Genomic DNA, 13,858 nt, shown 5'->3' with positions numbered 1-13,858 from the left:
ATTGTCACACAAGTATTTATGACTTATTATAGACCATAAATTTTAAAAGAATTTCTATCTCTCTTGATTTTCGTGCCAAATCAAATTACTCTCTCTATTTAACAATAGTTGTCAATCATTGATTTGACACATTCTTTAAAAAATAAATAATAGGATAATATTACTATATTATCCTTTGACTTTATAATTTAATGTTTTGAGAAATATGTTAAATGATAAAGGGTAATGCTAAATGACCAGAAAATTTGGCTAAAAATTTAAAAAATGTATAATATTTTTTTATTTTAAAATAAACTAATCTTTCTTCTATTTTTTAATTAAAATGTATTAAAGTTAAAAAGGTAAAAAAATAAAAAAATAAAACAACATAGATAAAATACCATTCTGGTCAAATTCTAAATATACAAATTATATTATTACCATATAAAGATAATAGACTGTTTCTGAATATGCAGATTATACTATTACTTTGTTAAGATAAAGAAACTGTTTTTGATTATGTAAATTATATTTTTATCTTATAAAAATAGAGAGACTATTTTCGAAGTATGTTCGGAGGGAGTATAACTTACTCATTATTTATGCATATTGGTGATGAATTAAAAATGTTACTTACACATGTTGTGCTAATGAATGCAAAGGGAGTATAGAAATTAATGAAAAGATATGTCGGAGAGAGAAGAGTTACGCGCTGAGATTAGCAAATAACAACACACATTATTTAGCCGCCTTGAATTAATTGGCAGCAAAAAAAAAAGGAGGCTGTATATTTGAATTTTTTGTGCAAAAGATCATGATAATACAATTTCATTTAATGATCTCATTTAATGCAATTAAACCTACTTATTAAGTCGAGAAACTAATTTTAGCCGACCATAGCAAAGGAAGATTTATATAAAAAAAAAATTATTTTTTAAAAAAGTAAATAAAAGTTTTTTTTTAACGGTTTAAGTTTTAGATCATAGGATAATCACATATTTTAATATGATATCAGAACATATTGGACAGTTTGATTGAATTTCACTCACTCATTATATATAAAAAGACAAAGAAAGAGTTAGGTCTACATAAGAGGAGACGTGTAAAAAATATAACTAATTGTAAATAAAATGTGTCATCTCTACGGAATCGTTGGGTATGAGGTATAATAATTCGAGGAAAAAATGTAGGATTATTTTATTCTACGACTGGTATAAGGTATTAAGTAGTCCTTGAATTATTTATCCTACTTTTTTTGCCATAGTGATGGAATATATTATCTCGTACATAATAAAATAACTTATCCTGAAATAACTTATCTTGAAATAATATATCTCGAAATAATTAATCTTGAAATATCTTGTTTCCAACCAAGCGACTCCTAACAATTTAAACGTTTAAATGGGTCTGTCACTCATTTCAGCAAGGATTTTATTAGGGATTAATTAAAAAATTGTTTGACATTTGTTGCATATATGTATTCTAATGTAAATTTAGTTACTCCTCATTTGAATAATTAATATGAAATTTAAAATATTTAAAAAGAATTTTAAATTTCGTAGTTTTATATTATTTGTTAGATTCTTGTTCTTATTTGCGTAAAATGTTTAATCGAATATATAATACACATGAAGAATTAATATGTGTTCGATTATAATTTCTTTTTACAAAAGATCTTCATTTTCTATGGACAAGTAACCATCATTTTTCATATAAAAAATCTAGAATTTCTTTTTTCTATTTAATGCAAAATAATTCTCATTTCCTCTAATTATACAGGCTTTGTCCTATCATAGAAAGGACAATAAATAATTAATTAAATGTGATTATTCGTAGGTACTGTGGGTAGGTGTAAGTATTACTTTCTGATTACAAAAACTCAAAGCCTTATGTGATCAGCTCAAAGTAAGGACTTGTGGTCCAATTGAAAGTATGATTTATTTCAATTTTAATACTTAAATAACTATAGAGTATTTCATATTAATTAATTTCAAGTTGTTATGGATCAAATAGAAGAATTAAACCAAAATATTAGTTTGTTTGGTGATTAGAGAGTTCATTTAGCTACTCATTAATATTTCCTTTTCATCATTTATCTAATGAAAATAATTGACACGTACACTTAATATAGACAGACAAATCATATATTTTAAAGAGACTTATATATATATATATATATATATTCTTTGACCGACCTAGTGTAAAATATTTTTTTATATTAATGATACATAATATAAAACTTTAATTTTTTAATAAAGTTTACTGCAGTCTCCATGACAAGTTGAGTTTTGACAGTATATATGAGTTGGAACTTGGATGATCTACTGTGAGTAAATATTAAGGGAGGAATGCAATGTAACTTTCTACTATAGGAAACTTTTGCCTTTGTTTGAGTAATTTCTCCGTCTCATATTACTCGATCTCCATGTACAGTTACAATGGATTTTTTCTACAAACTAAATAGAATAGTAATAGTCAAATTTTATGTTTCAAAAATATTAATAAATAAAGTTAGTTTAGTAAAGTGAGTATATCTCTAGTTCAGACTTTATCAACTATGTATCAAATCAATATCGATAAAATAATATGATACCGAAAAAGTACTAAAAAATGAGTTGACTCATGTCTAGCCTTCAAACCCTATTTAACCCTCAAACATATGTACCAAACAACCAATAATTTCTAAACCTAATCTAAAAGAACCTAATTTATGGTAATTATTATAGCGCTATTATGAAAACCTAGCTAAACCGTGTGGCTTGCCTTCACATTGACCAAAAGATTACGTAGTCCAAATGCCTTGATTTTAGAGTTCAACTTTTTCTCAATTATTTTGACTTATGTTAACGGAACATATTCATTATAAAATTTTTTTTAGAGGTGCATTTTATTTGACTAACTTTGTTAATAATGTTTTAAAATTCTAAATTTAATTATCGAGAGTGAAGCCTAAAATAATTTATCAAAAGTTAAAGAATCTCAGTCATTTCACGACAGTCCCAAGATAATTTTGCATTGATACAAAAATAGGAAGGAGAGTAGTAGGCTCCACATTAAACACATACGTACAATCGATCTTATATTTTTTTTTTAAAAAAAGGAAGATCTTTTTCCTTGCTACCATAATTCCCCATGCTGTATTTTTTCCATAATTCACTGTCAGATGAGTAAATATAGGGACGATGATGACGAAATCAGCAACTAACCTAGTAAATGAGTCTTCCTCCTATCATACTTCCTCCGTCTCCGACACAATTTTCTTTTTAGTCTGTCTCAAAAGATATTCACTTTACATTTAATAAAAAGAAAAAATGACAAATATACTCTCGAACTATCATAAATGGTATGCGGATATCCTCCGTCATACTTTTGGGACATTAGTGCCATGTCGTCCAAAAACTAAAGCATATATACCATTTATACTAACAGACATACACGTATCATAATCTTATCCATCGACCCGACATTTATTAAATATCGAATCGACGGATAAGATTGTGTCACGTGTCCCTTTTTAGTCTTCCGTTAGAGTGAAGGGCATATATGCTCTAGTTTTTGGACAGCAAGGACACCAATGTCCCAAAAGTATGACGGAGAGTGTCTGCATATTATTTATGATAGTTTGGAGATATATTTGTCCTTTTTCCCCTAATAAAATAATTCAGTCACATAATATCTATGACATATATTTTAGACTATAAATTTTATTTTTAATTTCATGTCAAGTCAAAAAACATCACATAATTGAAACGGAGGGAGCAAGAATCATTGAATACATCAAAGTACTTTATATAGCTACATCAGCATGACAACCCCATTATTAGGACCACCATTAAATCTCGTCTTCTATTTATACATTACCCTTTATAGAAACAAAAAAAACATACATTACCTCAAAAACACACAAAACCCAAAAAAAAAAAAACTTTTTTTATTTTGAATCTTGAATATGCCTAGACCAAGATGGAGTCCAACACCACAACAACTTATGATTCTACAAGATTTGTATAGAAAAGGTTTGAGAAATCCAACATCTAGTCAAGTACAAAAGATAACAACTCATCTTTCTCTTTATGGAAAGATTCAATGCAAGAATGTATTTTACTGGTTTCAAAATCACAAAGCTAGGGACAGACAAAAACTCAGAAAAGAACTGATGATACTTCACAAAATCCACAAAACTACTAGTGATGATGATGTTCCTCATCAATTTCACACAACTCCCAACACCAACAATACCAATATTATTAATCTTGACTACAATTTCCCCCCTAGTACTTTTCATACACTTTACCCTCACTCACCTTCCATATTGGTTCATCAGGTACATGTTATATATGTTTATTTATCTATGCATTACTTCTATCTTTGTGAGTCGTTCGAACAAGTATAGATAATATTGTAATAAAAGTTAAGTATTTCTTCTGTTTCATTTTACTTGTCTGTTTGAGCAAATAAAAAAAGTTTTATTACTTCATCCGTTTCACTTTATTTGATTCCTACATCAAAAATAGATATTTTATTTTACTCAACCATTTTAGTAAATCAAGCTGTTTTTTTCTCCCTCATACTACCTTTGTTTTTTTGCGCCCTCATACTACCTTTAGTGTTAGATAACTACATAAAATAACAGTAAGCAACATTATTAATAAGGTTAATTTGGTATAATCCATCTCTAATTAAGGTTAACCTTAAGAGGTGTGTCAGATCAACGGGGGTCAAGTAATATAAAACGGAGAGAATATTTTTTTCCCACCTTATCTTTAGTACTTCATCTGTTTCAAAAAGAATGACCTACTTCCTTTTTTAGTCTGTTTAAACAAGAATAACCTCTTTCCATTTTTGGTAACATTTCAATTTCAGTTTTTCACGTGGCATGTTTAAGACCACAAGATTAAAGGATAATTGTATACATTTGAAATTTAGGACCACAAGATTCAAAAATGTTCTTTATTTTTCTTAAATTCCGTGTCAAATCAAACTAGATCACTCTAATTGAAATGGATGGAATATTAAATAACTATATAAAAATCAACAAGGGTTGTGGTGGAGTGGTAAATACTCCTCCATCCTTAACTAGAGGTCTTGAGTTCGAGTCCTCCTGGATATGGAGTCATCTTTGGTTGGGAGCACTTTACCCCTCCCCTCCAATGTGGGACTTCCCAAACGGGCTAACTCAAGTAATATGAAACCGAGGGACTTCACTTTTATCAATTATCCCTGGATAAAATAATAAAAATGACAAAAATATTCCTAAGGTCCCTTTAATTGACACTTTTTTTATTCTTTTTAATTAGTTCAAAAAGATTTATATCTTTTTATATTTAGTAATAATTTAATTCTTAAAATACCAATGTTATCCTTGATATATCTATGATACATATGTTAGACCACAAATTTAATTTTTTTTTCTTAAACTCCATGTCTGGTCAAACACTGTCACATAAATTGAAATTGGTGGAGTGTAAAATATATTTTTTTTTGTCTCAATTTATATGACACACTTTCTTTTTTAGTCCATCCATAAAGAATGTCACTTTTTTTTTCATAATTGAAAATAATTAAACTTTACAATTTCTTTTTTATCGTTAATAAAATGATTTATAGCTTCACAAATGCTCAGAGAGTATTGAAGAACCATTACTGTTTTCATTTTAAGTTTATCTTAGAGCTCATATTTGAGCTAATGTAATATTAGTGCACCCAAAGTTTTCAAATTCTGAGTTCACTTCTTGGCTGATTACTTTCTATTATCTCCTTTTGTAGGGTGAAGGAAAAGACACATCATCATCATCAACTCAAATGATGAACAACATGGGGAATGTTGATTTTCCAAAGCATTGTGTCATAGAAAATGGCATGATAAGAACAAATGTTCAAGGTTGGATCTTGATGATGACAGATCATATGGGCCCTAATTCTATTCCATCTTGCAGCAATAACAAGCCTCTTGAAACCCTAGAACTTTTCCCTATCAAAGCCACTGGCATTAAGGAATAGGGCTAGCTAGCCCCAACAATATAATATTCTTGCTGAAATATTGCATGTGTAATACTAGCTAGCTAGTAATAAGTTTTTAGCATTAATTAATTAGAATAACTGCTGATATGTGTGTTACGTTGGCTAAAATGTTTAGTATTTTATAGTGTTGCTCGGATTCTAATTAATAATGTTATCGAATATGTGTTGAATTTTTTAAAAGTAGTTCAGTTTTGGATGATCCAACACAAATATATCAATATCTTTAGAGAATTTGAGCAACGTAGGACGTACATAGGTTATTTATATATGATATCCATGTTATATATGCATGATGTCATGCATTGATTTGTAAAATATTTGACTATTCTAGAAATCCAAGTTTACAATTCCTCGAGGGCTTTTAACGTTTACCTTTGGAGTTATTTTGTTATAGAGAAATAACATTAAATTACTCTTTAATTTGACAAGTTAAATTTACTTTAATACTTTAGCTACATGGCTGCTTATTTACCCTCTTAATCTCATTTGAAGTGAATTAAATATCAATCTCACAATAAAGAGTACATTACACACATGTCATGTCATTGCTACATCAACACCACATTAGCGCCAAATCTCATTTTTCTCTATTGGGAGTCGAGAAAATTTAAAATTTTCTTTAAAAAAATGAATTTTGAAAGTATAAAATAATTTTTTTTCTGTGGTGCTAAAGTTTTTTGTGACTTTTACACAATGGAACATATATTTAATGAAAAGAAAAGAAAAGGACCCCATTTGTTTTATTTATTAACATTTTTACGCGTCTAAGAAAAAATATTTGTCACGTCAGCTATATGGTGGGTTTGTATTTAATTCACTTCAAATAAGGGGGTAAATCAGCGGCCGTATTGTTAACGTGCTAAAATAAATTTGACTGCTAAATTTAAGAGTGATTTGATATATTTTCTCTTTGTTATAACATGCAATACAAAGATATAATATATGCGAAGATATTACTTTTAAATCTAACTCAACTCTAAAATTAAAGTTGATTCACAGAGGAGAGAAGGAGACTTATAATTATATATACACTACACCAAAAATAATCTTTAGCGACAATTAATTAACGGCAACAACTTAACTACCGCTAAATTTATTTTTCAAAAGCAATTTTTCATAAGCAATTAACACTTTTTTGTAAATATCCTTAAAGCATATTACGACATCGAATCTAGTGATCCAACTAACTAATGCTCTTTAGCATCCTTTACAATTATACATATTTATTGTCGTTAAAAGCTATTTTTGTTACCGTAATATATAGAGACTACAATCTACATGACTTCAAACATTGATTTTAAATCTATCATGTGTCCAAACGCCTTAATAATGTGCTAAAATTGTTGCAATTAAGGCAAAACAATGCATGCATGTGTGCTTGTCAGATAGTAATTAATAGTGATTTGTGAAGTCATTGTTGAACAACCCAACTGTCTCTTTCAACGTCCCATGATTGGAGGGATCTTCCAATTTTTTTTAAGTAATTAAGTTATAAAACAATTAATTTAAATAATATAAGTGGAGTGTAAATAAAAAGGAGTTGAAGTTTTGAAAATGAAAATGAAAAATTTAATCTGATATTTCATCTATATATATCGCTAATTTATTCGTTGTTGAAGTGCGTGATCGTCTCACCTAAAAGATTAAGTTGTTAGAGAAAACACTATTTTGTTAGTTAATTATATTCTCAATACGCTCCTCATGTATGAGCCCGCTCTGATATCATTGTTGATACTATTGTAGTTCTATTACATTTTAAAAGGTGGTTAGATATGAGTTGTTATAATTAGTACTTAGACAAATACCAACCATGCAAATTTGTTGCTCTCTTTGATGTGTCGTTTCAATTTTCTAATCTTGAAGACATGACAAGCAAACAAGGACCACTTTTCGTTGTTTAACGTTATGTTGATTTGCAATAGTATTGTTCGGTAATTAATACCAACATTCTGCCTATGGCAAAGTTCACGAGGAGTTGAATGGTCGGGGTTGGAGTCATGATAAAACGTGATGTTTGCTTTGTGAACTTAGTTAAGAAATAAAGTTGCGTCTTTGCTATCAGCTATAGTTTTTTGCATGATGGTAAACGTTTGATATATCATAACAAGTATGAATAAGAAAACATTATCTAGTGTTTTTGCTTCGGTTAAGATTTGAATTTTAAATATTACTTATGATTGTCAATTTATTTCATAATTCATTACGTTATAATTCTACATTTGTCACAATCCAAGTCCATAGCATGCCTATTATATTCTCTTTAGACCTAGGCATGCACAAATTTGTCTTTGTGTACGTCCATGTGAGCTTGAACTATTATAAAGCTCTTCACTTTTAATTCTCATTTTGGTGTAAGATTATCCTAATAAATCATGTGTTGCTTTATTTTCAAAAGCTTGTCAATCTAGAAGTCTATCAGTCTTGTGTGATTCGCCCTCATCAACTCACCATTCATTAGGGACGTCAACGTCCTCGTTGCGATTTGCCCACCATTCTACTAGCTCAAGTGTGTTAGCAAATTGTGTGAGAGATCAACAAGTAAAGCAAAATTTGGGCCGATATAAAACGTCCAAAAATTCATCAGGCTTAAAATAAATATGGCCCAAAAGCTATTTCTGATTTACCCGTTTGACCAAATAAATATTCTTTTTGAAAAAAAATATCACTTTATAACTAAATAAGATCCTATATTACTAAATCTATAGATATTTTACCAAACATAGCAAGTTTTATTTACATATAAGTAGCAAATATGAGGAAAACCGCATGTGCGCAACCCGTACCAATTCAATGTATATATATATTATACATACTTTATCAGAAGTTATACATATTTATCAAGTTTTATATAATTTATATGTAATTTACAAGAATCTCAAGATATATACAATTATATACACAAAAATTATATTTATTTTCTTTTTCAAAAATCTAACATAAACTTCATATAAAAGATACAATATATATATTATATACAATATTTATAAACGAAATTGTGAACAAGAATTGAAGTCGTAAGTGAGATTCGAATCATGATTTTATATATGTTTTTTAAAAAATATTTGCTAACTTTGATAAATGAAAAACCCTTGCTATATCTAATAATACTATATATTATTTTCTATATATATACGAATTTTTTTTCCTCCTCCCACTACAACTTGAAATGTTACTTATGAAACTTTCAAATATTATCTTTCAATTCCAACTTCAAATTTTTTGTATTCCAACTTAACCAAATATATAAATATAGCATGTTGCAAGATATTAAATAGGAAATAAGATGCTTGGACCCCTATATGATCTGCAAAAAGAATTTAAAAGAAAAGTACTGATATTGGAGATTTCTATACAATATTTATTTAGTTTATCAGAAACAGTAAATTCTTCATTATACAAATAGTTATTGAATTGTCAGTTTGACAAAATAAAGTATGGCAGCCTTATCGTTATGTATTTAATTTATGTAATAAATTTTCTTATATAGAATTAATGTTTTGGTCCATATTACATAAAATAAAATGGTCCATACTACATAAACATTCATCAGTTGTAACTTGTAAGGGTATATAGGTCATCAAATCATATTTGGACAGAAGATAACATCCCAATGGTCCTCATCTATATGAAAGTAGGACGAATAAATTAAAATAAAGAGAGTTAATAGAACATATAATATATCTAATTAATTACTTAAAATATGAGTTCATATATGTCGTATACTATTTGGCCAACGATTATATATCACCCGTTCAGCCAATAATTTGATAATATCTTAAAAGAATGATATTGCATGGCATCATCATTGATACTAACATATAATATAGCTAATTAGTTACTTAAAATATGAACTTCTTGAGACATATTATATTTGAAATTAGAACTTTTATCATTTATTGAAAAGATAGTAACTTGTGACACACTAATTATTAAAAGTTCTATATAACCACATATATGATCAAATTATAATAAAGTTTATATGGTCTACTTAGAGCTTGCCCTATTTTCAGGTACTCCTAGCAAGAGATGGGGGTACACACTGGGGCTTCTGCCACTTAAAATCTATTCAAAAGATGAACAAACCTTGATTCAATTTCACTTAATCCCCCCTAGACTTAATTATTTTTAAAATGAAAAATAAACCAAAGAATATAAAAGAGATTTCCAAATTGATATTTATAAATAAACCCTTGATAATTAATGCAAACGAGATTTTTATTTGAGGAAATATATTCATAACGAAGGAGCAACGACTATAAGGGAATTCACATGATATTTTGGTAAAGCAATGCATTTGGGTAACTTAGGTCCGAAGCCCTATTGGCCCAAAATTGGGCTTTGCCATCGCTTGGGTTTGGACCTACTTTCTCTCTGTATATCATCATGTGTATCAGAGATATATCACTTGTATATAAACTTCCTTTCCATGAATATTAGCTCCCTTTCCTTGTATATTAGCTTCCAAACCTTCATACCAATGTCATTGACTTGAGATATGATCGAGAAGTTGGACTTTAAAAAGATGATATATTTCCTTGAAGAGTCATCTCGAAAATTTCATAAATTCATGAAATATTCATAAAGATCGGGCCAAGACGTGATCGAACTCTTCTTGACGACCAAGATCCAAAAAAATCCTTTTATGGAGGTCCACATCATTCTAGTTCGAGAAATACGTCACTAATGATCCTCGAATCACGATGAAATCTTAGAAGAGAAGAATCAAGAGATGGAAATCTTAAAAGAGAAGAATCAAGAAACAAAATTGTAGTCTGCATTGTTTTATCAATAAAATTATGTTTCTTCATATTGTACTTGTGATAACAATTTACTTTCTATGACCTTAAAATTCATTACAAAACGCCATTTTCAACCCTTTAATATTTAACCTAACACACCCATTTGCTAGCACCAAATATTATCCAATTGTTTTATTAAATTAAATTACACTTGATTGTAGCCCCACTATAATGAATGAATAATTCTAATCGAGGCACCACCAATTTATAATTATATTTACTAAATCTAATCATACATTATTAGTTACAAAAAAACTTCTATCCTCAACTCTCTTTTATCTAATTTTATAATTTAACCAATCTATAAATAACAATCATTTATAGAATTATTGAATTGTTACTTCCGTTTTCTCCTTCTTCTTTTTTATTACTAACTTTTTTTCTCTTTTTATTTGTTTCCTTCTTTATTCTTTCCATATATGGATCATGTAATTAATCATTAAAAAAAATAGATATAAGAAAGGTGATATGATAATATGATCATTATTTTAATGAAGATGTAAATATATTTCTTAAAAGAGATTTTTTTTTTTTTATCGATTTGCTGCTTTCATTGATGATCTAACTTATAAAAAATATTTAATATACTAACGTCACCAATGAATCAATTACGTCACATGCAACGTATTGAATTAAATACTAGTGATTGTGAGATGGAAAATCATTGTACCATCAATTAAATTCCTCAGTCCCACCCTCAATTTTTTTTTATCAATTTTGATATATCCAAAATCTATGTGATCTTAATTCTTAAATAAATGAAATTATATAAAACAAGGTAGTAGGTGATAAAATTGAAGAGTTGGAACTATTACTAGGACAAATAATGACGTGACAACTATCTATTTTTCTCTTTAGGGAACATATAATTAATTGGTGGGTGTAGAAAATTCATTTTGCATTAAGTTATTTACCAAAAATATCAGAGTTATGAATGTTGCTTGTGTCACAAAACCCAAATTTTAGATATGATGACCTCACTATAGTTATGACTATTTATGAACTTTATTTAGTACTCCATCTGTCCCTAATTATTTGTTCATATTTCCTTTTTTAGTTGTTCTTAATTACTTGTTCATTTTGATAAATTAAAAAAGGACAATTTTTTTTACCTATTATACCCTCAATTAATTACTTTGAAAAATGTAGAACTTTTTGAAAATCTTAAGTTTTTAATTCATCCACTTCATAATTAATAGAGGTAAAATAATAAACACACTATATCAATTATTGTTTTCCTAATAGGTGTGTCAATTCAAAAATTAACAAGTAATTAAGGACATAAAGAATATATTTTTAACTCATGCCAGCTCACCAAAAATTGATGTGGATACGTGTAAGAATAAAAGGATAAAAAGTAGTGGCATAGACAGAAAGTTCATGGATAGTTAATTTTAAAAAAAAGCAATTATAGAGATTCTATGTTGCATACTTAGCATAGTTCTACACACCGACTGTCATCGAGCTACTACTTGTTTCACGTCAAAGTTATGTATTATTTTTTTAATATATTACAAATTTTAAGCAGTTCATAACAATAATAAAAAATATAGACGCAAGGAATCGAATCTGGATATCCTGTAATTAAGTCTCGTGCATGTCTTGTCATTGTGTTACAAACTTTCATTGATTTTAAAGATGTTCAAAATACTATATATATTTATATCAATTAGGGGCGGCTCTATGCTTTTATAAAATAAGGCTTATGCCTTAAGCCTTCAAATTTTGGAGGATCCAAATTTTTATCAAAAATAAATTAAGTGTTAAAAATTTTATAGAAAAAATTGATTATTTATGATTAAAAGTATAATATTTTAAAAATATATTATTTTACCCATTTGAACATCCTTTGTACTTTGTTAAAAATAAGAATTAATAGTGAAAAGTGTTGAACAAAGTGCATTATAAATTATTTTTTATTTATTTTTAAATTTTAGTTTCAAGCAGTACGTCAAGCGTATTAAAATGGGGTATACCAAGTCATCAACTTCTTGAGATTTTATGGTTCTAACTCTTATCTTTATTCAATATTTGTCAACTTATTACTTGTAGAAATAAAATTTGAATAAATATGTATACGAAGTTTGTTTATATATTAGGCCTCGAATTAAAATTTCGCTTTATGCTCCGAATTACGTTGAGCCGCCCCTGATACCAATGTAAAGTAAGATATGACTATATATAATGTAGGCTTAAGTCATCGGCAACCCCGTAAAGTCCGCATAATTCACTTAGACACCTTAACTAGGACTTATACCTATTGAACACCTAAATTCTTCAAAATATATGTCTATTAAACACAAAACGCTGATGTAGCAAAATAAGTGTATATCACTGCTACTTAGCGCGTGAATAGAGTCTAATTTTATTTTTTATTTATTTTTTGATAAATTGGTACCTACTTTTTAACAGTGGATATGCATTAACTAAATAATTAAAAAAAAAAAATACTAGTTCCACATTAATCTCTTCATAACAAGCCCACACCCATACCCATGCACCAGTGGTCATCTTCTTCCCCCCACCATTCTAAAGATTTTAAATTCTTAACCTTTTGTTTTGTTCTTTTTTTTTTGGGGGAAAATGCATAAGTAACCCCCAACCTATGCTCAAAATTCCTGAGACACACCTAACCTTTGCTAAGGTCCTATTACCCCCCTCCCGAACTTATTTTTTAATTAATTTTCTACCTCTTTTTGACCTACGTGGCACTATTCTTGAAAAAATTATCAACACGTGCTGGGACCACAAGATAGTGTCACGTAGGCCAAAAAGAGGTAGAAAATTATATATAAAATAAGTTCATGGGATAATAGGACTTTAGTAAAGGTTAGGTGTGTCTCAGGGATTTTGGACATAGGCTAGGGGTACTTATGCATTTTCCCTTTTTTTTCTTCAATTTTTGTAAAAAAATTCTGAATCTGCTAATTCAATATGCGAAAAGAATTTTTTTTTGAAAATTGGAGTTAAAAATTGATCGATATTTGTCCATCTCTATTTCGATCACTCCGATTGGACAAACATCACCACTCATTAAACTTATTAAAGATGATATTAAA

The 13,858-nt window shown here is 28.4% G+C and overlaps 1 protein-coding gene across 1 annotated transcript; it reads left to right on the top strand.

Moving 5' to 3' along the window:
* Positions 1-3,891: 3,891 nt before the first annotated feature.
* LOC125844915 (WUSCHEL-related homeobox 3-like) lies at positions 3,892-6,030 on the top strand. Its single transcript, XM_049524280.1, has 2 exons — positions 3,892-4,303; positions 5,746-6,030. The coding sequence occupies exons 1-2, from the start codon at positions 3,929-3,931 to the stop codon at positions 5,977-5,979; spliced, it is 609 nt and encodes a 202-aa protein (XP_049380237.1). The 5' UTR covers positions 3,892-3,928; the 3' UTR covers positions 5,980-6,030.
* The last annotated feature ends 7,828 nt before the right edge of the window (positions 6,031-13,858 follow it).

This window comes from Solanum stenotomum, chromosome 11 (assembly GCF_019186545.1).
Source record: "Solanum stenotomum isolate F172 chromosome 11, ASM1918654v1, whole genome shotgun sequence".
Classification (NCBI taxonomy): Eukaryota; Viridiplantae; Streptophyta; class Magnoliopsida; order Solanales; family Solanaceae; genus Solanum; species Solanum stenotomum.
The sequence above is the reverse complement of the archived record's forward strand: the minus strand, read 5'-3'. Positions and strand labels throughout refer to the sequence as shown.

Excerpts from the sequence above, each read along its gene's own strand:
- LOC125844915 (XM_049524280.1), top strand. The coding sequence starts at position 3,929 with ATGCCTAGACCAAGATGGAGTCCAACACCACAACAACTTATGATTCTA. Across the intron at positions 4,304-5,745 it reads CTTCCATATTGGTTCATCAG|GGTGAAGGAAAAGACACATC; the intron begins GTACATGTTATA and ends CTCCTTTTGTAG.